We start from the raw sequence: 25,439 nt of genomic DNA on the forward strand, positions 1-25,439 counted from the left end.
CACTCACTCACATACACTCACACACACACACACACACACGCATTCATCATCCTCGCACATACACACACACTCACACACACTCACTCACACACACTTTGGAGGAGGAAGAAGACGCACCGAAAGACGCACGAAGGTCAGCGGCTTTTTTACTCATATTCTGCGGTTTTTTCCCCTCCTTTCTCTTAACGGCAGTCGAGAGAGAAAAGTTTCCAGAAACAGAGAGGAGAGGAGTGTGGCTCGGTCTGAGCACGCAAACACAAGCAGGCGCGCTTCTTTTTGTCTGTGTGCGCCTTGGAGATAATTCTTGTCTTTATTCGTCTTTTGAATTTAGATTTTTTTTTCCCCCTCTCTTTTGAATTTTACGCACTTCGCTGCTGCTGCGGGACCTCTTCTTTGCGGGTTTCTTTGTGCGCAAATTGACACTCAGGAAGGGTAGTGTGAAAAAGAAGAAGAAGAAGGAGGAGAAGGAGAAAGGGAAGACGAGGAACCGGACCAGGGCGGACCAGAGGGGGGCAAAAACTCACCAGGTAGGCTCAATTAAAGACGGTGACCGTGCATGTAACCTGCTGCTGCTGCTAATAATAATAATAATGGTAATTGGAAATGTTTTGCAAAGACACATTTTATGATTTTTATTTTTTATTTTCTTGAAAATGCTTGCAAACATTACTGAATGTGCTTTAAAGTCAGCTTAAAAAACAGCTCTAAAGTCATTTTTACGCGCTGTAGCAAAACTATCTGCCTGTCTTATAACACTGTAGGGATGATAATATCCACATGAGCGGGAGGTAAACACAAACCAAAGCGCCATTCCATTAGAAACCGTTTATTTATTTTTTAAAAACGGGATGGGAATACCTCTAAATACACATTTATATCCGAATTTCTAGAATCCTATGCAGGGTGGGTTGGTTTGCGGAGAGTGTCACGAGAGTGTCAACGGACAAGTTGCTACAGGAATATTTGAGGAAAGAGCGAGAGGATCTCCGATGTATTGTGCGTCATTTTGTGCCGTTTTTAGCTGCCTCATCACTGGAGCGAATGCCGGGTTTGAGTGGCTCTTTTTTCACAAAGGGTTGGAGTAACATCCCAGACAGTCTGGCAGATGAGCTGATGGTTTCCAGGCCGCTCGGGTGATGATATCAAACAGTAGTTCTGGGAATTTCCTCCTGAATCACAGTGAAATCAAAGGATTTCTCAGCTCGCTGAGGGAGGACTGCTGCTGCTGCTTCTGCGTGGCACTTCACCTGGAAATCCACTCATCATGAATGCGTGTACATGTGTTTTGTGTGTGTGCCATTGTGCCAGCGCACGCCTCGTTTCTCCAGGTGAAAAGCTCCAACTGGCAAAACTCGCTTTTGTGGAGCAGGACTTCACTTAAGATTCTGCCATTCACACACACGCTCACACGCATTCATCATCCTCGCGCACACAGACGCTCACACACACATACGCCTGCTGTGATGAAACTAGAGTAAGATGGCTGGGAGTGTTTGTGCAGATGGTTGAAAGAATTGACAACAAGTGGAACTGAAGTGGAGTGAATGAATTCAGGGTTTCTATTTGTAGGCACACCGCAGTGTAGAGGGACAGATTACCTGCTGCTGCTGAAAACACTTATTGAACAAGAAAACTCCTCTAATCATTTCACTGTTAGTTCATCTGGTGGTTATTCTCTTTTTTCTGAAAGGAGGCACGCTTCGTATTCATTTTACTATCTTACATCACCGAGAAAACCCCAAAGAAATCATCCTATACTGTTCAACTTTTCCATCTTTTGCTGCATTTAAGTCACAGCAGCTTAATGCCAAGGAACAGATAAGTAAAACACCTGAGTATATGATGATCTAGCAGGGTTGGGCCTTTTCACAGTCAATTTTATTTATTTTTTGCCACTTTTTCCAACCTATCAGTCTAATAATGAAGCATCTGTGGGGCTAAGATGGTGGTAAATACCCGTCTTAGGCTGGCGAGTGCCTCCTGAGCATATGAAGGAGGATGAGTGGTTTTATTATGAATACTAAAATGCTAGGAGAGGCGTTCGTGTTCATCAGAAAATGAAACTTAATTTATATGTTAGTTATGTGGGGTGTGCAACATGCTTAACAGCAGTAGACCTGAAAAATAATAACAATAATGAGTTTATCCTCAAATATTCCATTTCCTAAACCAACATTTAGAAAAAAGCATGTGTATGTGGGGGTTAATGGGGTCAATTCTAAAGGCTCAAAATGTGTGTTCATTCTGTCCCAGAAACATAACGATCATATCAGAAATACGTAGACATGCAAATAGAGGCTATTTTCAGAAGTAAGTGAGCCCACGAAATAGGTTAGCCAAACACAGGGAGACCTTTACTCAACAAAGTGACCTCACCACATGAGAGCAGCTCAGCCTATATGTTTGTGAAGTAAATTATTTTAAATGCAACAAAGGGGGGAACCCATGGGAACAATAGCCCCCCCCCCCCCCCCCATCCCCACCCCCATGTGGTCACTGCAAATGATTCAGTCCAGTTTGTTGGCCTCCTGTTTCATTAACTCAAGAAAACCGAGGACAAAAATGAATACAGCTTATATTAAGCAGTCACAATACAATCCAAACTAAATGTGCCTGCCATCATTTAGAATACATTATACATAGTGTCCAAAAGAAATTTGTGATACTAATGTTCTGCTGTACAACTTCAGTGAGTGTAAAATTAGCTGAAATTTCACTGGACTAGACAGTTAAACAGGGTTTTGACCTTCCACCAAAGGACAATAACTTTTTTTTAAGCGTTAATGTAAAACAGATTCACTTCCTTGTTAATGACAACACAGGTTTGATATGTGCAGTTAATGTGAAATGGATCCTAAGTGGTGCTTTTCCAGTTTCTCCATCCTTAATTTTTAATATGTATAAATGAGTGTGACGTGTTGCAAAAATAACGCAAGCCTGGACGACGTTTATTTAGTAAAGCCCTCAAAATTTGAGACAGCCCCTAATAAATCTGATGTTGCTAGCCATTTCTGGGTAAAAACGCTCCTTCAGGAGGAATCCCGGAGGTTTCTCCCTGTTAAAAGGGAGTTTTTCCTCCCCACTGTCGCCAAGTGCTTACTCATGGGGGGTTGTCCGATTCTTGGAGTTTCTCTCCGTTATTGTAGGGTCTTTACCTTCCAACTGTTGGTGTGATTTGGCTCTAAAATTGACTTGACTTGAATTGAAATTGACAAACACTGGGGCACTCAGAGTTAAATGAGCAGTGTGGCTTTTTTTACCGGGCGTACATTAAAGTTTAACATCCATGCATGCAAACAAACACAGAAAGCTAAATACCAGCAATGTTTTCAGGGTTAAGTCAACATGATGTTCTACCTGGTGGGTGGCTACAGAGGTATGGTTAGGCTAATATAAGCACAGATAGATGTAGGACAAGGGTTAAATTGGTAATTTCCCAGTTCATAGCCTAGAGCACGTCTGAGATTATCCATTTGCAACTGGAGGGTCATCATTAATGAGTTGCTGCATGGTTTCAGATTAATCAATTTGAAAAAGTCTTGAGCAGAACAGAGAGGCCAACATTTACTAAAAACACATGAAAAAACCGGTACATGTATCAGCAAATAACATGCGGACAGCGGGATGTTGCTACAGTGCTTCTTCTGGCCTAATGCCTGATTGGTTGGTCACAGTCACATGGTGAGAATTTGCTCCTCAGAAAGCTTTGCTTTAGGCCAAGTGGGCAGTGCTACACAACTGTAATCACATTACAGTTACTAATCAAACAGTTATGGTAAGTTCCCCAGTTATCTGCATGAGAGGCAGATAGAAAAAAAGCCGTCGAGCATGCCGTTTTCCCTAGACGAACTCCCGAACCAAGCAGCCAGAGCTTTGTTTTCAAAAGTATGGCACGCAGCATCGTAGCCGCCCTTTTCTGTTTGTACCTCCTTCATTCGTAGAATCACTAAAGTGCTCTTTGGGCTGGTTTTCGGCTTTGTGTTCAGGATCAGGATGTAAGCTAGTTTAGCCTAGTTAGCTGATGGCACATTTCCAAATAAGACATAAAAGAAGACATAAAAGCAGCAACTGGGAATAAATAACTTCAGAGACCAGTCTACGATTAAGGTTGGGTTTTGTTTTGGGTAAAGAAATTGGATGTTGTTACCTTTCAGTTAAAGTCTCTTTGAGAGGACTTTCTATTTTCCAGAAAGGCAAATATTTCACAAAAAGAGGTGAAGGCTCACTGAACACTATCCCTAGATGGGTCACCTGGGTGACCTGGTAGATGTTACAAGATAAAAATGGAAAGTAATGTGTAAAACCAAACTCTTTTGTTTTTTTTTAAGTAGTGCCCATCGGACAGTCTGCCAACGTGTTTCTGGGAGCAGCGGACAGTTTTTTCAGGGTTTTTATTCAAGATCTGGGCTAGGATTCCCAATCTATAAAGGCTTTTTAAAGAAGCTAATAATAACCTGATAGTAGGATGATTTTGAGACTGAGTTTGTGCACACAGACTGTTCACCTGTTTGCAGCCAAATCCAGTTTTAATAGAACTCAGAATACAGGCGGAAACCAGAAAACTTCCAGAAGCAAAAATCCCTCGCCTACAGATTCACACGCAGACGAGCAAAAGCTCTGAAGCGTCTGCAGGTTCAGAGCTGAATGAGCCAAAGTACTCTAAAAATCTCAGGTTTTTATTGCACCTTTTTCTCAGAGTACTAAATAATAACATTTAAAGAAAGAAAAAAACATCCTTATTCCAAGAATTAAATCAATTTGTGCGAGCTGCCAAATCAGGATGTTTTGAATCATAAATGAACCAAATCCTTAAGATCAGTCATTTTTGCTGTTTTCATAAGATAAGAAGCTTGTGTAAGCACTAAAACAGAAGCTCAAGAGTTCTTTGTGAACTTGAGCTTCATTTCGTTTCAGTTTTTGTCACATTTTGTTCACATTGAGCTTAAATAAACAAACCTTTTGTCATTGAAAGACTGGAAACAGTCACGTTTTCATGTGAAATTTTACTCTTGCTTTGACACAGTGATTTTTTTTTTTGCCGCGTCATTACTTTCTGTTAAAGCCACCGTAGTTGTAAGGAAAGGCTAACGTAAACCCTTGAGGTGACATAAATGGAAAGCGAGCGCACTGAGAAGTTGTGCTCAGGAAACGACAAGCCTTTCTCGAGTTTCACATCACACGTTATATCCACATTTTTTAAAAGTTTTATAGTGAATGTGATGCAGACCTGTGAACTTTAATTACCTGTTATTACCGCCCGTAATCGTTCCTCCTTTTCCAACCGTCACTCCAGGAAAGTCTATTTTTATTTTTTGGTTAAATGGAGAGATTTCTACAACCAGAAAGCACGTTGACCTGTTTGCAGCTGGAAGAAGCAAGAAAAAAAAGGAGGCATCTTTCCTCTAGTCTAGACATGTTTACAGGTTTGCTGAGGGACACTGTTATTATTCAGTTGGTCATTTGTGTAGATGCTTCAAAAGTTGTTATTCTAAACAGAATTTGTGAGTTTAAGATAAGGAGTGGAAGTTTAAAAAGTTGGCTGATTCCGTTTTAAAAAAAGTTATAATTTTTTTTTTTCCATTTATAGGGTTGTTTGCCTAAAACTCGTTTTTATAGAAGGAAACTGAGTTAGAGGAGCTCTTCTGGAGGTCACCTTGAGTGCCAGTGATCTCTGATATCTGTGTAGACTGAATAAATCCACGTATTTTAAAGAGGATGGCTTCAGTTTTTTGTCTTAGGCAGCTTTTGTCTTTCTCCCTGCTCACTCGACGCCTGCCTGCCTGGCTCCCTGGGCTGAGGCTCTCAGAGCCTATTCTGGGCGAGGCGAGCCCACCACCTACACATCCTGCAGGGGTGGAGAGAGGCATGTGGTCCTCCCAGTAACCCAGGCTCGCTGACTGCCACTCCTCTGTTAGCTGTAGGCCTCCGCAGAGCCTCACATGCACACAGGGAGAGTCGAAAAACAAGCCAGTTTCTGAGCTTCTCTCCTGCTTTCTCTGAGTTTGAGATGGCAAGTGACGAGATTCGATCATTTCTTTAAAATTAAAGGCCGAGCGAGCGTTGTCGTCAAAGGACCCGCAGAAGACATTTATTCACAGGGATTCACACAGATGTTTGTAGACCCACATTTAGAGCTAAAACAGCAATTTAAAAATACCATTTTTTGTACATTTTATTACTGTAATAACAAGTTTGAGAACAGAGTTTGCAAAGTGCTTTGGCAGGCGAGCTCAGAGGGCAAATTAGAATAGAAGGGTGCAACAAAAAACAACTAAAGTTAAGAAAAAGTTGTTTTTTTAAATAAAAACTACAAAACAAGAACTTAAAATGTCAGTAATAAATAACAATAAAAGATTAAAATAACAGTAAAATAAAAAAAACCAAACAGTAAACTGACAGTAAAATAACAACGTCACTTAAACAGCCCTGTAAAAATGTGTTATAACACTTACACAGTTGTGTGCACAATTCCTGTTTTCCCAGTTTTTAAAGCTATATCCGTGTGATTTATAGCTTTCAGACGGAGAAAACAAACCACTGTTGCGTGTATATATGTGTATACACAAGAAAGCAAAGGGCATGACAGGATTGTAATTGTTGCATTATTTATTGCAATAAATAATGCAATGCAATAAATACTTTGCTGCAACTACATATTTCTTGTACCTTCTCAGTGCAGATATTGCGTGCTGGATGGGCAGGTTGTAGCAACCTACCTGTGATGCGTCTGATTTATTAGTATGCTAGAAGATACTGTTAGACGATATCCAGGTATGATCACCAACATGTGCACCGCGTTTTCTCCACACTCATTTGATCAAGGTCAAATTTCCTCCACGCACTGGAGTTAAATCTTACATGTGTTCCAGTAAAAATTTCCATCTATCTACATGTATTGTATGAATGCTACATACAAGAGTTATCTGCTCATGCATGGGTCTGTAGATTCAAGTCTCCACTTTGGAGCAGGAGAAGGACTCACCTGAGGATCAGAGGCTGAAAACAGTAAACATTTCGGTGATGTCTCCCTGAATATTAATTGTAAACCACACAGGGATCGAATATAGAGAAGCCAGGATTGGGTTGACGCAGTGCTATCAACTAAAACCAATAATAATGCTCATTCAAGCAAAATATGGCACAGAAGCTCGACGATATTTGGAAAAAAAAAAAAGAGCTGCCTACGCACCCGCATCTGCTGTTAATTATGATTTTACCTTGTTTTTTGATTTTGTTTTGGATGTTTCGTAAGTAAGTTTCAGTTGTAGGTTTTAGTAGTTTTACTGGACTACTGTTGTTCATAATTATTATTTCACTTCATTTCTGCCCTTTTCTTTGGTTTTAACGTTTACTTCTTTATTTGAGACACTTGGATCGACGTAGGTTAGTTAAAGCAGGGCAAAGCGAAAGCTGTTTGTGGTTTCTGGCGGAAAAGTGGAGGCAGATTTCACCTATCCACGCACCTGTGGACTCCTGATAAACAGGAACCCTGCACATGCCAAGGATAACAAGTGCAGTCCAAATATAATTCCTGTACATTGTTCTTAGAAATGTGTCTCCATGTCGACTCACAGCAGCTAATTCAGATGAGCAATGGAGCCTCCAGTGAAGACAGTAAAAACTGCATATTTATTTTTACAACTTTTCTTTTTTTCATCTTCACATTCTTCAGCTGTGAAGATTCAAGTGAAAAACATGACTTCCGTTTTTTGTCTCCAAGGTCAAAAACCCTCATGCTCTCTTTTCAGTTTTAGTGTCTGCTCATTGAGAGAAACTCACATGTTACTGCTTTGTTGAGATTGACTGCTGATGATCTTAACAAAGCACTGAGTTAGTGTCATGTGAGCGCATCGTTTTTTTTCCCCTTTCTGTTTTCTCCTTAAAGGGCAAATTGGTGTTTCTCACCATTTGGCACTCAGCAGGAGGATTTCAGTCAGAACGTGACTGATTTGACATTTCTACATCTGAAGCGTTTCAACGACTCGATCTTAAAGAACTACCACAATCTGTTATTGTTATCTTATGGAAGATTAAGATTAAGGAAGATTGTTTCCTGGTATGGAAATCTAAAATTGCCAAAAGTAAAAATAAATGGGGGGATTGTATTTCAGTGGTTATTTACAGTTTTCAACAACAATCGGAGAATGCTTTTAAAAATTAAGCAAACAAATAAAGCAGAAAAAACACAAATTATTGACTGTAAAATTGCAGGGTGTAGCTTTAGTTTATTATACCCACACATTTTGCAGAGTATAATCTAAATGGAGGCACTTTTATAACTAAATTTCACCAGAAACAAAAAAGAAAGAAAATATTAATTTGTATTAATGCCTCTGTTTATATATTATTTTTCAATATCTGCTTTTCTATTGTTTTTTATTTATTTTTATTTATTTATTTTTAATTTTGACTGTGTCAGTCCTCCGTACGCCTGAACAAATTAGTAATAAATAATACAGTATAAAAATCATCACAAATAACATATTTAATTGCTGATATTTATTTATTATTATTTGGATCAATGCCTCTATTGTTATTATTTTTGCAATATTTATGTGGCACCTTCAATTATTTTTTTTTTGGGGGGGGGGTAAATTTGGCACTTCTGGCCCTCCATACATTCAGCTTAACACTATATTAATAGGTTATAATAACTGTTCATCCAATCATGTTTTTTTGTTTTTGTTTTTTTCAGATCAATATCTCATGTGTGTCTGTTTGTTAGCTTAGCTTAGCGCCTGAGTGACCTTTGGCCTTCTGTTTGTCCTCACTTAGGTATGGCAGCGGTGTTGCCGAGAACCCTGGGTGAGCTGCAGCTCTACAGGATCCTGCAGCGGGCAAACCTGCTCTACTACTACGAGGCCTTCATCCAGCAGGGCGGTGACGACGTGCAGCAGCTCTGCGAGGCCGGCGAGGAGGAGTTCTTGGAGATCATGGCCCTCGTCGGCATGGCCAGCAAGCCGCTGCACGTGCGCCGCCTGCAGAAGGCACTGCGAGACTGGGTCACCAACCCCGCCATCTTTAACCAGCCCCTCACCTCGCTGCCCGTGTGCAGCATCCCCGTGTACAAACTGCCCGAGGGCTCACCCACGCTGCTCAGCGCTCAGGACCGCGCCAGCACCGCCAGCGTCAAGATGCCCAAAGCCATCGCCGCCGCCTGCTCTGACCCGGGGAAGCTGGACGTGGCAAGGGACAAAGTGTCGGCCGGATCACCCCTGCAGGGCAGCAGCGAGGTGAGGTTCTGGTCGGGCCACAGCAATGATAGCGAGCACAGCCTGTCTCCGTCAGACCTCGGCTCCCCATCTTCACCCAGAGAGGCTTTAGAAGCTCTGGATGCAGCCGCCGTGCAGTCGGTCATGGAGTGTGTGGACAGAATGGCGCCCGGCCTCCCAAAGGCGGACCTGGCTGAGGTTAAAGAGCAGCTGAAGAACAACAAGAAGCTAGGAAAGATGATCGGACACATCTTTGAAATGAGCGATGATGATCCGCGAAGGGAGGAGGAGATCCGGAAGTACAGCGCCATCTATGGACGCTTTGACTCCAAGAGAAGGGACGGCAAGCACCTGACGCTTCACGAGGTGGGTGAACGCAGATTTTTCTGGTTAATGTTGTCCTGTGGGGGTCTTCCTGTGTAACCTGATTTATCTGTACGTGTGTGTCCAACAGCTGACGGTGAACGAAGCGGCGGCGCAGCTCTGCATGAGGGACATGGCTCTGTTGACACGCCGCGACGAGCTGTTCGGACTCGCCCGGCAGATTTCCAGGGAGGTCACCTACAAATACACCTACCGCACCAGCAAGTAAGAGCCCCTTTCCTTACTGAAGCCGACTTCAGATTTAAGTTGTTTGGTTTTAAAGCTAAAATGAGCCTACAGTTTTTGGACTACACATGTGACCATCTGTCTAAGCCCGTCATGAATCACGTGTCCACATTTCTTGGCGTTTGTGATGCTTTCATTTTTAAAAAGCTTTCCCCAGATAAATTGTCAGCTCTGTGAATTCTCGGCATAAAAACTGGATGTCAGCGGTTGGAAGAGAACTGACATGTGTGCATTATGACTTTTCTCTGCAGGTCTCGCTGTGGAGACCGAGACGAGCCGTCACCTAAAAGAATTAAAACAGAGGTAAGGTCAGATTTTTGTCAATTTGCGTCTTGATTTCAACATTTGTCAAATATTTTTGGACTTTACTGAGATGTCTCTATTTCCTTTAAACTATCAAGAGACTGTCCTAACTCTGGACTGTTCCTCCAAGCTAAAAAAGCTTCTCAGACTCTCCATGGTGTTCATTAGTTTTCTTTGTTCGATTATAAAATTTACTGATATCCAAAAATCACTATCTGACATCATTTTAATATTTAAAAGGTGCTTCATACTGTAATGTAAACACCCTAAAATATTACAGAAGAACCAGAAAGAACCTCAGCTATCACATAATCCAATATTAGCAGCAATTGGCAACTGTGGGGAGGAAGAACCACCCTTTAACAGGAAGAGGCAATTCAGGAAAGATCTGATTTTTTTGTTGGAATAAAAGGTTTTAACTTGTTTTGTCCTAACTGATTGCAACCTGAATATATTTGGGGTTTTGGACAGTTTCTGGAGCCCTCAGGGGTTGTCTTCTACCAAACAGTCATTTTAAAATGAGAAAATAATCCCTAACTTACTTGATCTTGATGATGGACGCTACAGAAATGTTTCCTATTCATTAAATTCACCAGTTTATTTGAAAACATGATGACCGGAACTGCCTTGCTGGCTAATTTCCAGTATTTAAAATGTGTGAAATGTAAAGATGTGGCCAGCTGGAGCTCCTCTGCAAGACTTTTTCAGGAACGTTAAGGGCGAATCAGCATCACCATTGAATAGAGTACAAAGGACTCTCAGTGCTCCTCTCCTGACACAGTTGACTGAGAGAGTTGTCTTTGAATAGCTCCTCTCAGCGTGTAGACCCCTGATCGAAAACATGTGGCGGACGCACACTCGGCTGGGACCTCGGAGCTGCAGATAAGCCGACACCTGCTCACAAAAACTACTCTGAGCTCTTAAAGATGGGGGAATTTCTGCAGAAATCCACAGTGAGGAAAAACTCCCCTGAGTCTGTTAATAAACAAATCAAAGGAAGTTGTATTGTGTAAGCTTTGATAAACCCAATAACCGAAATAGGTAGCAAGAAATAGCAGCAATACTAGTTCTTCTTTTAAATAAATAAGCTTTATTAGTGTGTTATTAATTAGTTTTTAAATTGTAACGTGAAAGAAAATAGTTGCAATTATTTATATGTTAACAAAATAAGTTCAAACTAATTAATAACAGAGTAAAACGCTTCGTAGCGACTTTAGTAATTTTAATAAACTCTGCCTCCAGAAATGATATGGTTTTCTTATTTTAATTGTTTAATTGTTCTTTTCTATTAAAATGTTCTCTATATTGCCTGGAGTTTTCATTATTATTATCATTTTTAAATACCAGAACAAGCCTTGAACAGTGTCAGTGTATTTTGTGCAAATTTAACCTCTAAAAATTCTTAGAAAACTGTCTTTGACCTGCTGCTCTGCTGTATCCAGTTTCATGTGCTCAGTGAAGGGTGAAACATAAAACTAACCGTTAAATGTTATTTAAAAAATATCAGCCACACATTGGATGTCAGTTCAAAAAAACAGCTTTGTGCTTTGAAAATATTCCCCTAGGGTAGCTTTGCATGAATCACAGTTTAAAATAATCCATCTTTATATCATACTGAGCCTCTGTGCAGCCCCATGGCCTAAAACAAGTTGATTTAGCTCCTCCCCCTTCAAGCCAACTTTCTTTTGATTGGCTACCACTCCCAAACAGAAGGTTTAAAAAGCAGGTGGGTGGAGCATATAAGGAATTCCCTCTTACTGACATCATAAAGACTCATGAGTAGAAAAAAATGTTTGTGTGTTTGGAGCAGCTTTTAAAAAGCCTTTGGCTCATGGGGATTACCTGCACATACACTGACCTCATTATATTCTACCTGTGTGAAGATTTGCTGGTGCAGGGTTGGGATTTGTAGTTTCATGCTAAAACACCATATTTTCTTGACTACTGAGAGAAACTCAATTTCTTCTTGGCTCTGAGAACCAACCAGAACCTTCAAATGAATCTTAAAGAAACAATAAAATGGAAACCCAAGACATGTATGCGTGTTTGTCTGTCACACCAACAGGAGAACTTCTTCGACATCCAGGAGGCGCTGCAGGCCATCCACATGCGACAGGAGATGCTGAGGGAGCAGCTGGCGTGCGCCAAGTCGAAAGGAGAGGAAACCGTTGGACGAAATCTGCAGGTAGCCGTAACAAACACTTGCCGTCTCAATTCCAGAGAAGCAGCTGTTATTTTGAAGCCTAAAGAGTTTATAAAAAGTGGCTAAATCTACTGCAGTGGTGATCATTCAGAAAGGCTGTTTCCTAAGAGCAGACGTCACCACTTTGTATTTATTTTCCTCATCTGGATGTCTTTTGAGGTTGATTGCCCAGAGTTGTCTTATTGGAACGACTGTTGTTCCTCACCATGTTGCCAGATGTTTGAGGCAGTCCTAGTTAGACTCTTCACTGGTTTCCACGCCGCTGCTGCTGCTGTTGCTGTTGCTGTTCATAATTAGAGCCGGAGTGTAGGAGGACAGCTTTATGATCACTCATTAGCCAGAAAACATTTCAGCGCCTGCTCCCTGTGTGAACACGTGTGGCCTAATGTATATGTACCCCAGCTGATCACTCAGTGTTTGTTACACCCGTCACACTGATGTGATTTCCACAAATGGCATTCAGGAGAAGAAGAGATTTCACGGCTGTGTTCGCACTGCAGGCCCCTCTGAACCGCTTCTTGTCTCTCCGTGCATGGATGTGTCCTGCAGTAATTTAAAGTGACAGAGACGTGCCGACTGACAGCAACCACGCTGCACTGTTGTTTGTCAGACTTCACTTCGCTGAAGAAGCTCGTTTAAGGCGGTCATTTTCCCACTTTGTAAATTCAAGCTGTTTCCCCGGGATGGTTTAACGCACCCAGGTGGCAGATGCAGGGGGCAAAAGTTCACCCTGAGTCAGGTTGAGCTCAGGTCACTCGGATTTAGGTCAAACCTCAAAGCAGTTCAGAGATATCGCACATGCCGTTTACCTTACAGGTCTGAAACCTCACACGGGTGGATGGCAGGATTAAAAAAGGATCTAGAAATCTTCATCGTGCTTCATAGTCATCCTCTAGTTATTATCTATTATAAATGAAGCAACAACAGTGAGGCAGAGAGATATTTGCACTGATTTACATTAGGCTATGTTTAGTTTTAGCTCACATGCTGCTCCTTTGCCCTTCAGTAAACACCAATTTTTTTTTTAAATCAGAAAGCGTTTTCTCTCTTTTCTGCTTAACCTTCATGTTAAATAAGTACAATATCAGAAACTAGAAGTTAATAACTTTGAAATTAAGACACTGCATTTATCAAAAAGAATAAAATTCAGCAAAAATCGGTGGATTTTAAAGGATTTATTCATATGTATCAATTAATCTGTGTATGAAGGTAAAACCGGTTTAACCTCAGATGCTTCTTCGTGCTCTCACAGCTTGTTTAGCAATTATATGCAGAGGTGTAGCTAAAGAGGGGGAGCTGGGGTGGCCTTGGTGCCCACCTATAATTATACCAGAGCAGCCATGTGTGGAAGTTACAGCGATTGTAGGAGGTGTTGATTCTCTTTTTTAGGAAAAGCTGTGTTGTCCTCCTTACAAAATATAACAAATGTCAAGTCACATAATAATATGCAATGAAAGCAAATTTACAACAACAAAAAAAACTTTTTTAAGTTGAGAAGAATAAATGAGTTCATTTTGCCTGTCGTTCCCGACTCCCTATGTGTGAGATGTAGGGAGTGGTAGAAGTAGAAGTTTTCTTAACTTCTACCACTCAGCAAACTAAAACACTGGGTTAGCTCGCCGTTAAATCTCATGCTTCAGGCGAGCCGCCATATTGTTAGAGGGCAGCGATGTCTCCTGATGCACATTTATGAAGGCAGTAAGTTTATCCACGACTAAATAGTTTTAACTGGTTTGTTTTTTATTTCCCACGGAGCCTCCCCACCTCCACCGACTGGTTTTTGTGCCTGGAGAAAATCCTGGAAACGCCCGTGTGTGTGACCATGACCTTTTCCCCAACGGTCTGAGTGTCACTGTATTTACTTGAGTCATTATTTCTGTAGTTGGTATTAGCAATAACTGAAGGTCAAATTTATAGTGAAAAATTCCTGCCATTACGCATTAACTCCTGCTTTAATGAAGGTTTAAATTTAAACTGATACTTTGATTATATTTTAAAATGTAAAAAGGCTAATTATGTTTAATTATGAAAGGTCTAAAATTTAAGAATGAGGCCCAAATCTATTGGATTTAACACTGTTTCTTTTTTGTTTTAGAGATTACAAGTAATTTGCACTTAAAATGTCCTTTATTTCTCAAAGGTGCATTGAATTCCTCTTTTTTTTATTTTATAACATTGGAACAAAGTCCACATTGTGGTTGGTACTTGATTAAAAGTTTCTTTGAAGATTTTTAAACCAAGAACTGTATTTAAATTTGTTTGTTCTCACGTTCGAGGTCGTCTTCACGTGCAGCTCTGGACCGTACTACTTTGTATTTTTACCTATTAAAGACCAGGAGTCCAGTAAAGCTCAGGATCCACTTTTTTATCTACCTATAATGTCTCAGCAGATCCATTTATCGCAGTCTTACTGAGAGTCCACAGATGAAAGTCACATCTTCATATAAAAGCTTGTATTTTCTAACATCTAGCACAGGGGTCTCCACCTTCAATCCTCGAGTGCTACTGTCCTGCATTTTTTAGATGCATCCTTGTTCCAACACCCCTGAATCACATGAATGGCTTGTTACCAGGCCTTTGCCAAACTTGATGGCATGCTGAAGAGGTAATTCAACCATCTGATTCAGCTGTGTTGGAGTAGGGACAGTAGTAGGACAGTAGCTCTCGAGGACTGGAGTTGGAGACCCCTGATCGAGAGACTGCAGAAGATATTTTTACCCACAGGTCATATCTGACTGCTGTTTGTTTGTGTCCACCAGATGCAGTTGGAGCGTCTGCTGGCGAGGCAGATGGAGATCCTGCAGGATGCCGCTGTCCAGGAACGACTCCAGGCTCTGGACTGGAGGATCCCCCCCGCCGCCTTAAAGTACCTCAACAATGCACAGAACACCAACGGAAATGCAGCCGTTGACGCCAGCAGAGACAGCCAAGGTAGGGCGGCCGTTAACAGAGGCGTGTTTCACCCCCGCTGTTAGATATGTACTATTACAAAAACATAAGGAATGAATTCAAATGTGACATGGAAATGAGGCTACATTTTAAAAAGGGATGAAGATAAAAACCACCCACGGCCCTCATGAAATCCCGCCGTCTTTGATGCTTATCAGCGGAAACCTGAACTTATCAAAACATTTCTGGTCGCAACAGGCACACCTCCTCAGTATGAGGTCATACTTTTCAGTACAGCTGATAACAACACACAATTAAAATTACACAACAAAGGAATTTAAAACGGTGGAGTCTTTTCAAATTTTTATGATGCCTCGCTTTGGTTTGTGCAAAGAGAAAATACTTTTGACTCCAAACCAGTCAATCCAACGCTTAAGGTGTGATCATAAAGTTAAAGGACTCTGGCATTTAAATGTTTATGTGAAGTTTACCAAACATTTCTCTTGAAGCACATTATTATCTAGTAATAAATCTCCCAGGACATGTGCGAAAGACGATCTTTTCTCAGTGTGATTAACTTTGTAGGTTCCTGACTGAATAATGAGGTTAAATGCAACTCTGAAAGCAAACTGAAACTCAGGAATATTAAAAAAAAGCCCCAAACCACTTCCAGTAAACCATAAATCTGTTTTTCTGTCACATATTAGCAGGAGAAAAGCTTTTTTTATGCAAAACTGCCAATGACTGCTTCCGCGAAAGCATAAATCTCCACTTTGTTTGGTTTGTTGCAGTATTTTTAGCACCTTTTGCTAGTTGTTGTTGGTCTTAATCACAGTTGGAAGCAAAAGGACTAAATCTCAGAGTAACTAAACTTTGACCTGATTGTTTTTACCCCTTGCCATTCACTGGAAATGTTCATTTTTTTAAATCTATGGCTGCATCCACTAAAAGAAGAACCAGCCAAAAACAAACCTTTAATATAAAAACACCCAGAACTGCTTCCAGTAAATTAAAAACTCTATATTTGTTTGGCTTTTTCAAGTTTTTTTAGTATCTTTTGTTGGTCGTGGCTGGCTCACTGGTGCCCCCTGTGTCTAATCAAGAGAAAACACCTAGTGTTAGCTCCAGGCTTGAGCCACATTGTTGGTCAGAAGCTCAAAGGGAAGCAAACAGACTGAATCTAAGCCTAATATAGCTTGATTTGACCTGGTCTTTTTTCCTGTGTAGCTTCCTTGGTAGTTTATATGTTCAGTGTATGATAATCTCCAATAAATGGAGACTATGCTGGGCATTTTTTCTGTCAATGAGCTAAAAACTATAATTTAATAATATAATAGTCACTCACATCTGTTTTCAGGGAAACATAAACCTCATATTTGTGTGGCGTGTTCGAGTCTTTTTAGATTCTTGCGTTATTGTTATACTTGGCTCAATGTTGCCCCCTGTGTCCAGTTAAAAGAAAGCACCCAGCAGGTCTTTCCTTGGTAATTTTAATATTTTCGTTTTGAAACATAACTGAACAAAAATTGCCTGGCTAATTTTCAGATTTTTAAAACTGATACCAGTGTAGTGATTTAAATATGTGATATTCAGGTTTTTGCTCTTATCGACTTTGCATGGATCAGCTGTTGTGTTTGTTGCGATCCAAGCACATGCTTACCCTAAGTTGCACCGGACCTCTGGTGGACAAACTATGCAAAATCAACAAGTGGGTTTCTCTCGTCTCGTCTTTTTATATTTTTAAAATTTCTAGTCACATCAGCAAATAGCTAAAATCCCCCTTCCTATAAATCAGTCCGTTTTTTTTGTTAAATATCTCAGGAGTTGAACCCGGGACAGCCACTTTAAGCCATATGGCATGTGGTCGTCCGCTCAACGCACTGAGCTAAACTGGCGCCCAGTCAGTTTTTGTGATTAATGAGCAGAGATCAAAAATCTTGAGTCTAGAAAAACATACATCCCTTTTATTGGCTTGTCTAAGCATTATTAGCATCTTTTCTTGTTTTTTTGTTTTTGTTTTAGTGACTCACTGCTGCCCCCTGTGTTCAGTCAAGAGAAAACACCCAGCTAGGGTTTTGTTTTTGAGCCAAATCTTTGCTCTTTGTTGGTCTTTAAGCTGAATAGAGGCCGACATTCTTGGAGTGCACCAAGTAATTTCCAGACATACTTCATGTCATAAATGTCACAGGATGCGTGGATGGAAACAACACCTATAGGTGCTGATTTTCCACACCCGGCCGCCGTGGCAGCTGTCACCTTTTATTTTGTATTTTTTCTTCATCTCCATTTGCTCCCACTCCGATTTCTCAAACAGAGACGTGGGGGGGAGAGGGGAAAAAAATCATTATTCAGGATCTTACTTCTCCTCCGGGCCTCATCTCATTTTTATCCTTTTCCTCCCTCACCCACTCCCGACAGCTCATTATATCGCTGTTCCCACAAATCCCACAATGCACCTGTAATTATCACGCCCACGCCTGTTTACCTCCAGCCAGTTGCCTGGAGGGGGGCGTCTCTATCTCTCTCTCGCTGTTTACTTCTCTCTCTCTCCTCCCCCTCTTCTTCTCTGCTCTCCTTTCTTATTTTCTTCTTCTTCCCCCCTTCTGTCATTTGTTTCTTCTCCTGCAGGTTTCCTTTTTATTCTCTCTTTCTCTGCCCCTTTATGTTTTATTCCACTGGGATAAAACCCTGAAATTTAACAAAAAACTGCTCAGTAGAAGCACCTCTTCTTTTGCTTTTTTTAAAATTAAAAACAATAAGAAATGTTGAGTGTAAATGCTGGGAATTTTAAACAGCGTGGATGCTGAGATAGATTTTTAAAAAGTTGGCTTTCGATAAAACAGTTGATTTATCTGTAGAGGCTTAAAGATTAAATCATGGGGTACATGCAGCGTCCATCCTGGCTTTCCATCATTTGAGATTTGACTTCAGCTCTTTTAATTTCATCATCTTCCTACACAATAATTTAATGGCACCCAGCTCCTTAAATTTCCATAAGAGCAATGGATGAGGACTCACGTATATAGGAGATTTGTATAGCCAATAAGGCAAGTCTGTTTTACCTAATTTGAAAAGAAGAAAGAAAATAACTGCAGTTTCTGACCATTTGAGCTAAAACATCTGGATATTTTTAGATATTTTGCAGATTTTCAGGAAGGTTAGATGAAACATGGCATCCTTGCAAAGTCAGTCTTAAAGCAACACTTGGAGCAGCTGCTGGTCTGCGAAATATACTTTTATTTTTCTAGCAGAACTAAAATGACCAAAACTAGGAAGTCTGTATGTCATGTCATGTTATAATGGCAGACCTCATTATAAGGTTATAATTAACCTCAGTCTACTGCATATTTATTTGGTAATCAAACAGTGATGTTATATTAATCGATTAGTTAATTTTAGTAAATTACTTTGTTAGAGTCACTGCATTACACTGTTTGTACAAAATCAGCATTGTACAAATAGTGTATAAAGTACATTTGGTTGCTTAGCAAAGCTTTTATTGTGAAACATTTTAGGAAACATGCATTCATTTTCTTAACAGCTTATTTAATTTGGGGTCTCATGATCAGGGGGTACAGCCGTCACAGGCCGAGAGGTGGACATCCTCAACATGCTGAAGAAATAAATGTCAGACTTACTTTTATCTTTTAAGAAACATGGTAAAAAGAGAGAGAAATGACACATAAAGAGAAGTGACAAAGACAATCAGACAGGCAGAGATGGAGATTTATGATGATGAACATTTGATGATCCTGTCAGGTAGCTTACAGTTTACTATAATGTACTGTGATTACATCAAACACCACTGTTTATAATGTCTCTGGATAAACTATTTAAACCTGAATATGTTAGTTGTAACAGCAAATGTATTATTTTACACACTATGTGTGACACCGCCTTAAAAATGAAAGTGAAAAGCTGCAGTGTCACTGTCCTCTAAGTTTATTCAGTGCCTTTTTTATGCAGTCATCGGAGATTACACAGACAGTGTAAACACTTCATATGAAGTCCAGTTGAACAGGCTCAGACAGAAGTAAATCTTTATGATGCCTGGCCTACCTTCTTCTTATTAAAGCTCGTGTACCCTCCAAAGAGAAGAAAAGGACCTTTATATCTACTTCAGCATAATTCCATAATTTTAGCCCAACAACAGAACTCTATCTCCTTTTTTGGCATTTTGAAATTAGAAATATGTTTACTCGACTGCAATGAGAAAAAAACAGCTTGTATACGCAGTCCTGGCAGTCCTGCTGCTTTGAACATAATATAGATTTAGATGTATGTTAATAATGTGTAAGGCTCTTTTTTTAAATAAAGATTTTGGAATTTATTGTTGTTTTGAAGATCTCCCCAGGAAAAAGTACATGGAAACTTTAGCAAGCAGGAAATATATGAAAGGCCGTATCTTTTAGTACAGCACGTTGTGTGATTGAAAGCTGCACTATTAGCAAATAGCTACAAAAATGATAAACAGTCATCTGGCTGTCACATTTCTTTGTATTCTGTGTAAAATTTATACCTTATACATGATAAAATATCAGCAAAACAATCCCAAGACAGGAGGCTAATGTGCATATAAACAACTAAATAACAGCTGCATTGGGCACGAGCAGTCGAATGTGGTGGAATACTGTCACAGCTTCCCCTCATCCACCCTTTTCTCCTCCGTCTTTGTTTCTTTTTTGTCTCTCAGAGGGAATAAAAGGCAAACATGAGGGATCAGCAGCTTAACACACATACAAACACACTCATTTTGTTGCTACTGGGAATATTGAACATGTAAAACAAAGCCGGTGTTACATCAAACATCTGGGCTGATGTTGACTTCTATCCCAGTGGATTTACTTTAGCTTAATCTCAGAGATAGTAGGTGAAATTTTCATTTTGTACTGGGCTGTTACTTACTGAATATTTTTTATGTCACTATTGGTTGTTATTCCCTTATCCTGGAAAAGCAGACAGTTGTCAGTTTTCCTTATAAAATGCAGTATATGTAAGATTTATTTAGCCTGTCAGTAAACACTTAGTTTACCGACCGACCGACTAATTTAACAAAACATTTCAATTTGGAAGTCATTGTTCTAATTAGAGTAAAAACTCAACATATAGTGTCTTCTGGTTCTCTGGAAAATCCACTGTCTCTAAATATTGTCACTTCTGGCTCCTAAAAACCAAAAACAGCTGAAATTCCGGGTGAAAAAAGTGGCAAAGAGGGCAGTTATAAAAAATACAGTTTAAGGCACTTTAAAGGTTCTTTTCTTTGAGGAACTGATTTGGAAAGCTAACTGTATTCAAGATGTAAAATCTGAGTTTTTCCCTTTATTTTTTATTTTTTCCAGATGAACGACCAATAAACTTGCGGGTGGTAAGTCAGAACATGCAGGAAGGTGACCTCCCATTGGGCAAGCAGCTAGCCAATGAACTGAAGCGCCATCACAACCACATCAACAGCAACAACAGCAACACAGATGAGACCAAAACACCAGCAACAGGTTAGTGATGGCGACTAACCTGAAACGATATTCATACAAAAAATGTAATGATTTTTCAAATGAGCAGGAAGTTAAAAGGCTGTGCCTTACTCAAAGACACTTTGGACAAGATTTAAGCTCATGAAAGGATACATTTTTCACCAACAAAAGTGTTTTATAGTAACTGCTCTGCAGGCCTTGTTTATTATTATAAAGCTCTTTGCTGATGACATTCTCCTTTTTCCTTCAGAAAATGGAACGTCACAGCGGGCGTCCACGAACGCAGAGAAGAAGACCATCAAGTCAGAGCCTGAAGACTCCACATAGTGCCTCCCGCCTCACCATTCGACCCCCCCTTAGTACCCCGCCCCACTTCATTCTACTCACACTTGACAGTATGCAGTTACTATCCATCAATAGATACTAAGCAAGCACAGACACAGTAGAGCCTTAACAACCAATGTTGCCTCATGAATAGCATTTATTTTTCTTTGATTTAGTATGTTTGTTTCTTTGTTTTCAAAGGTATCTGCCAAAGCACCTAAAGAGCATTTTGAGAAGTTCTTCAGTGCTCTCCGGTCTTTGTCTGTTGATTAGTTGTACACATTAGATGTACCTGTAATTTAAGAGTAATCTGTTGCAGACATTTGTGTCCTCTTTACCTCTGCCTTGGTGTTGGTTTTCCTGCTTTTTTTGGACAGCCAGAGTGCAGGCTGTGATGCTGGGGCTGAATCTTAACTCACGTGTAGATTCAGAGATGGGGAAAAAAGCTAATTTCTGGAGAAAATTTTGCCATGGTGCTGTAAGTTTAGCTTCTTGATAACACTTTATATTTCCCAAGTCTGAAAGAGGACATTATCAGATTTGGCATTTATTTACAAAATATTTAACAACCACGTTTTTGATAACTTTCTATAGTATAAATGAATTGGAAAAGACATTCGTGGTCCCCAGAGGACGAATCTCAGGCCTTGTTCAGACTGCTAGCTCAAATCTGTTCAGAATTTGGAAAATAAAAACTCATGAAATTTGATTATTCCAAACAGGGCCACACCCCATTTGGAGGTGCTTTAAAATGAGGGATTTAAGTAGACTTTCAAAAGCTAATTTTGGGCTAATCTCACCTCATTGTTGGTAACACTTTATAAAAGTAATATTTAAAGGCAATGACATCTGTGCCAAAACTCAAGATAAATAGCTAAATATTTTATGTGTCGTGTCTGAGTATTTTATTCAGTATATGTAGGAATCGGAATTTCAGTGAGTCAGTCAGTTACCTACTTTGGTCAATATCTCTGGACTAGCATCAAATTTGGACATTCATACTCCCCAGAGGATGAATCAGGGGGCACATATACACGGCTAGTTCAGTTTTTTGACATTTGCAGTTTAGTTTTTAGAAAGTCTGACTAGCAACAAGAGAAGAAAAAAAGAAGAAACACCACGCTTCTATTCAGCCGGCAGATCTATGTTCCTGCCCTCACCTATGTTCTGGTGAGGGCCGAAGGAGCTCAATCAATTGGGGGGAGCTCAGAGTAGCGAAAAGAGCGAATTGAGCTGGTTCATTTGACCTGGATAGCTCTTGGACTTCTAGGTAAAGTGTTTTAGGCACGTCCTCCTGGAATGAAGCCCTGGGTTAGACCCAGGTCATGCTGAAGAGATTTTATCTCTTGACATTTGCAGTCTGAATAAAGTCAAAAAAAAGCTCTATAACAAGGAAATAAAGTAGCACAAATTTTGAGACAAACGTTTTTTTGTTCATGACATAAATTACACTTAGTTCCTTCCCATCACGTTCAGCTGCTTTTGTATTTAGTGCTTTTTTAGCAAGATGGTGGCTTAATGTCACTGTGACCACTTTAGTTGCTAATACTAGCATTTAGCTCAAAGCAACACACATACAGGGTGTCTCTAAATCAGTGTAATACTAAACAGAAGTTAACAAGACATCCATAAACCTTCTAAAGTCTAAAAATGACCAAACATGAAAACATAAAAAAAATTTATTGTAAAATATAGTAGAAAAAGTAGCATTTTAAGATAAAAGTGATAAAGGTAGATTTTTTTCATGACTTTAGAAGCAAAGCTTAACTTTTTAGAATAACAAGAAACTTTTTTTTTTTTATTTTATTTTATTTTTTTTTTATTTTAGCTGCGTTTAGCTTGTGTCACCTTCTGAGCCTCCGTCACTCTCCCAATCCTAACGTAGGTGTCTGCATACTGTAACTTGAAACAAAGGTGTAAGTACTGTAGGGAGACTGAGTTAAGATACAGCCCCTGTAGCAGTTCCTATTTTTTTATTGTGTTTTTCATTTTTTTATCGTTCACTTCAAATAGGGAAACTGGCGAGGTGGGATTAATCCTTCCTGCCTCGCTCTTGTCTTGTGTATATTTATGGGATGGGAGGTAATTTAAAAAGAGGATGTACAAGAGCTGTTGTGGAGTAGCACCAGGGGACCTCTGTCATCCGTCTTGGCAGAATGGCTGGGCTGGCATGCCGGAGGCCGAGCTAATTGGTTCATTTCACTTTGTAATTTAGCAAAACACTGCTGTTGAACCAAAACCACGCATCTGCAAACAGGGAGTATTTCAGGAATAAAAAGATGCCTGTGAGGTTTTTTAGAACAGATCCAACAAGCTCCCAGCAGCCCCACGGGTTAAGGAAAATTTTTCTGAAGACAGAATTAAAATCTTGCAGGTTTGCAGGTTTTGTTTTTTTATTTTAATTTCAACAGCAGCTGGGGGGGGGGGGAGGAAAACTCCTGTTTGCCGCTGCTGTGCGTGGAGCAGCAGCCTGGGTCTGTAAATAGTACCGTGATAACAAATAGTGCTAGCCTAATCTCTCAAACCAGGGTTTTTCCTTTGTCGAGTGTAACTCTGCTGTAGATTTTTGGTGTCAATACAATGTTTATGTATGTAGAGCAAAAACATTTAAAAACAAAGAAAAAGAAATCTTTTAAGTGTCACTGAGGAAAAAAAATACAACCACGTGAACGTGTCTGGTATATAAAAAACATGCTTTACATGATGATAATGTTGTTAGCCTTAGCTCTTAACAGTGTTTAATCCACCTGTGATGGCCATCGGTGCATATTTCAAATGTGTTTTTGCTGTTTAGAAGTAGATACATAACAATTAAGTGTTCGCTGTGTTTTTACGTGTTCGTCACATTGTGTAAATACGTCTGTTTGGTCCGAGATGATGATGATGATGACGTCCAGACAGTTTTTGGTCAGATTCTTACCCTGCCCCCCTCTACAGATAGTTTTAGTCTCACTCAGCGTAACGACAGGCCAATGCAATATTTATGTAAGTAATAAGTCTATTTGCATTTATATGGATTCATCTTTTTGTGCTCAGTAACTGTATGTCTGTCATCAGGGTGGGAAATGTTTGTGTTGTCTCGCTTTTAGTGCACAGAGCACCATGTTTGTATTTAAAGACATCATTCTCTTTTCACAAGAACTCCATGAGGTGGTTTTGTTTTAACTAGCAAAGACTTGGGCTTGTAAAAAAAAAAAATATATATATATGTATATATATATATATATATATATATATATATGTATATATATATATATATATATATATATATATATATATATACATATATATACATATATCGTTTGGGAATTTTTTGTTTTGTTTTTTTCCCAGCCCGATCGGCTCAAACACTGGCTTGGTTGGCGTGACTGTCGCATGTCTGAGCTGCCGTCTCACTGATCACCCTTCTCCTCACTGTTTATTGTAAAGTGATAGATTAGGCTTCACCTAGTTATGCACCTGTTTTTTAAACACTAATATATTTTATTTGTTATACAGCACATAAACATTAAACTTTATTTTTTTGAACTCTATTGTGTGGCGAGTTCTGTGATCAATGTCGTCCAAATCCGGTTTGAACCTGCCCGTGAAAGGTATGCCTGCATCTTTGGGATGGTCATGGGACTTCATTATTATAACTGATCGTCTGCCCATTTGCCAGAGACTTGCTGAATTCCCTTGAAAAAAACTGATGTTGGCCCAAAACTTGAGCTTATTGTCAGCCATAATACTCAAAATATATCAAAATGCCTCCGTTACTTGTTGCGCCTGAAATACTGCTGACCTTTAAAATTAAATAAAATTTTAACTATTATTTTCGAAAGGTTCTTATTGTTCATTGCAATGTTTGAAAATAGTTTAAAAGGTTCTAAAATTAGTTCAAGGTAACAGCTTCCATGTGTTGCGTTGAAGCGATATCAACTGTTGTTAAAAAAGGGCGAGACTGCAATTTCATGCAATACCACTCAGAACCACAAGGCAGTGCAATGAGTCACGGGGTCAGCACCAGAGCAACTCACTTTGGTTCTTTCATTTAAATAAAAACATAAAAGAACAAGAACAACAAAAAAATAGTAGAGATGAATGCTGCCACTTTTATATCCTTCACCAGCCTTTAAAGAGTCCTGCCGCCAACTTAAAAACCCCAAAATCCCATGGGCCCCACCAAATCTTCACCACCCAACAGGGAGTCCCGGCCTACACTTTTGGAATCACTGCGTTAAGATACTGTTTATCCAAAAATTAATTTAAGCTTGGGTACTATAGTGCAGTCGATTTGGACTTTTTAACACTTTCATTACCAAATCGTATCACTTGGTTTGATATTTTTAGTTCCAAAAGTGGATCAGAATTCAGCTGAGGGAGCACAGTGACCTGTTTGGCCGGTCCATAACAAGTAATTCATTAAGAACACATCCTTATTTATAA

At 39.8% G+C, this 25,439-nt stretch overlaps 1 protein-coding gene across 1 annotated transcript; it reads left to right on the plus strand.

Annotated features, from left to right (window-relative positions):
* LOC134620889 (NGFI-A-binding protein 1-like) lies at positions 1–24,537 on the plus strand. The gene is made up of 9 exons (XM_063467229.1): positions 1–133; positions 428–527; positions 8,776–9,578; positions 9,667–9,800; positions 10,073–10,124; positions 12,190–12,309; positions 15,087–15,258; positions 20,556–20,708; positions 20,938–24,537. Exons 3-9 carry the CDS (start codon positions 8,778–8,780, stop codon positions 21,012–21,014), a joined length of 1,509 nt encoding a protein of 502 aa, XP_063323299.1. The 5' UTR covers positions 1–133; positions 428–527; positions 8,776–8,777; the 3' UTR covers positions 21,015–24,537.
* The last annotated feature ends 902 nt before the right edge of the window (positions 24,538–25,439 follow it).

This window comes from Pelmatolapia mariae, linkage group LG23 (assembly GCF_036321145.2).
Source record: "Pelmatolapia mariae isolate MD_Pm_ZW linkage group LG23, Pm_UMD_F_2, whole genome shotgun sequence".
NCBI classification, from domain to species: Eukaryota; Metazoa; Chordata; class Actinopteri; order Cichliformes; family Cichlidae; genus Pelmatolapia; species Pelmatolapia mariae.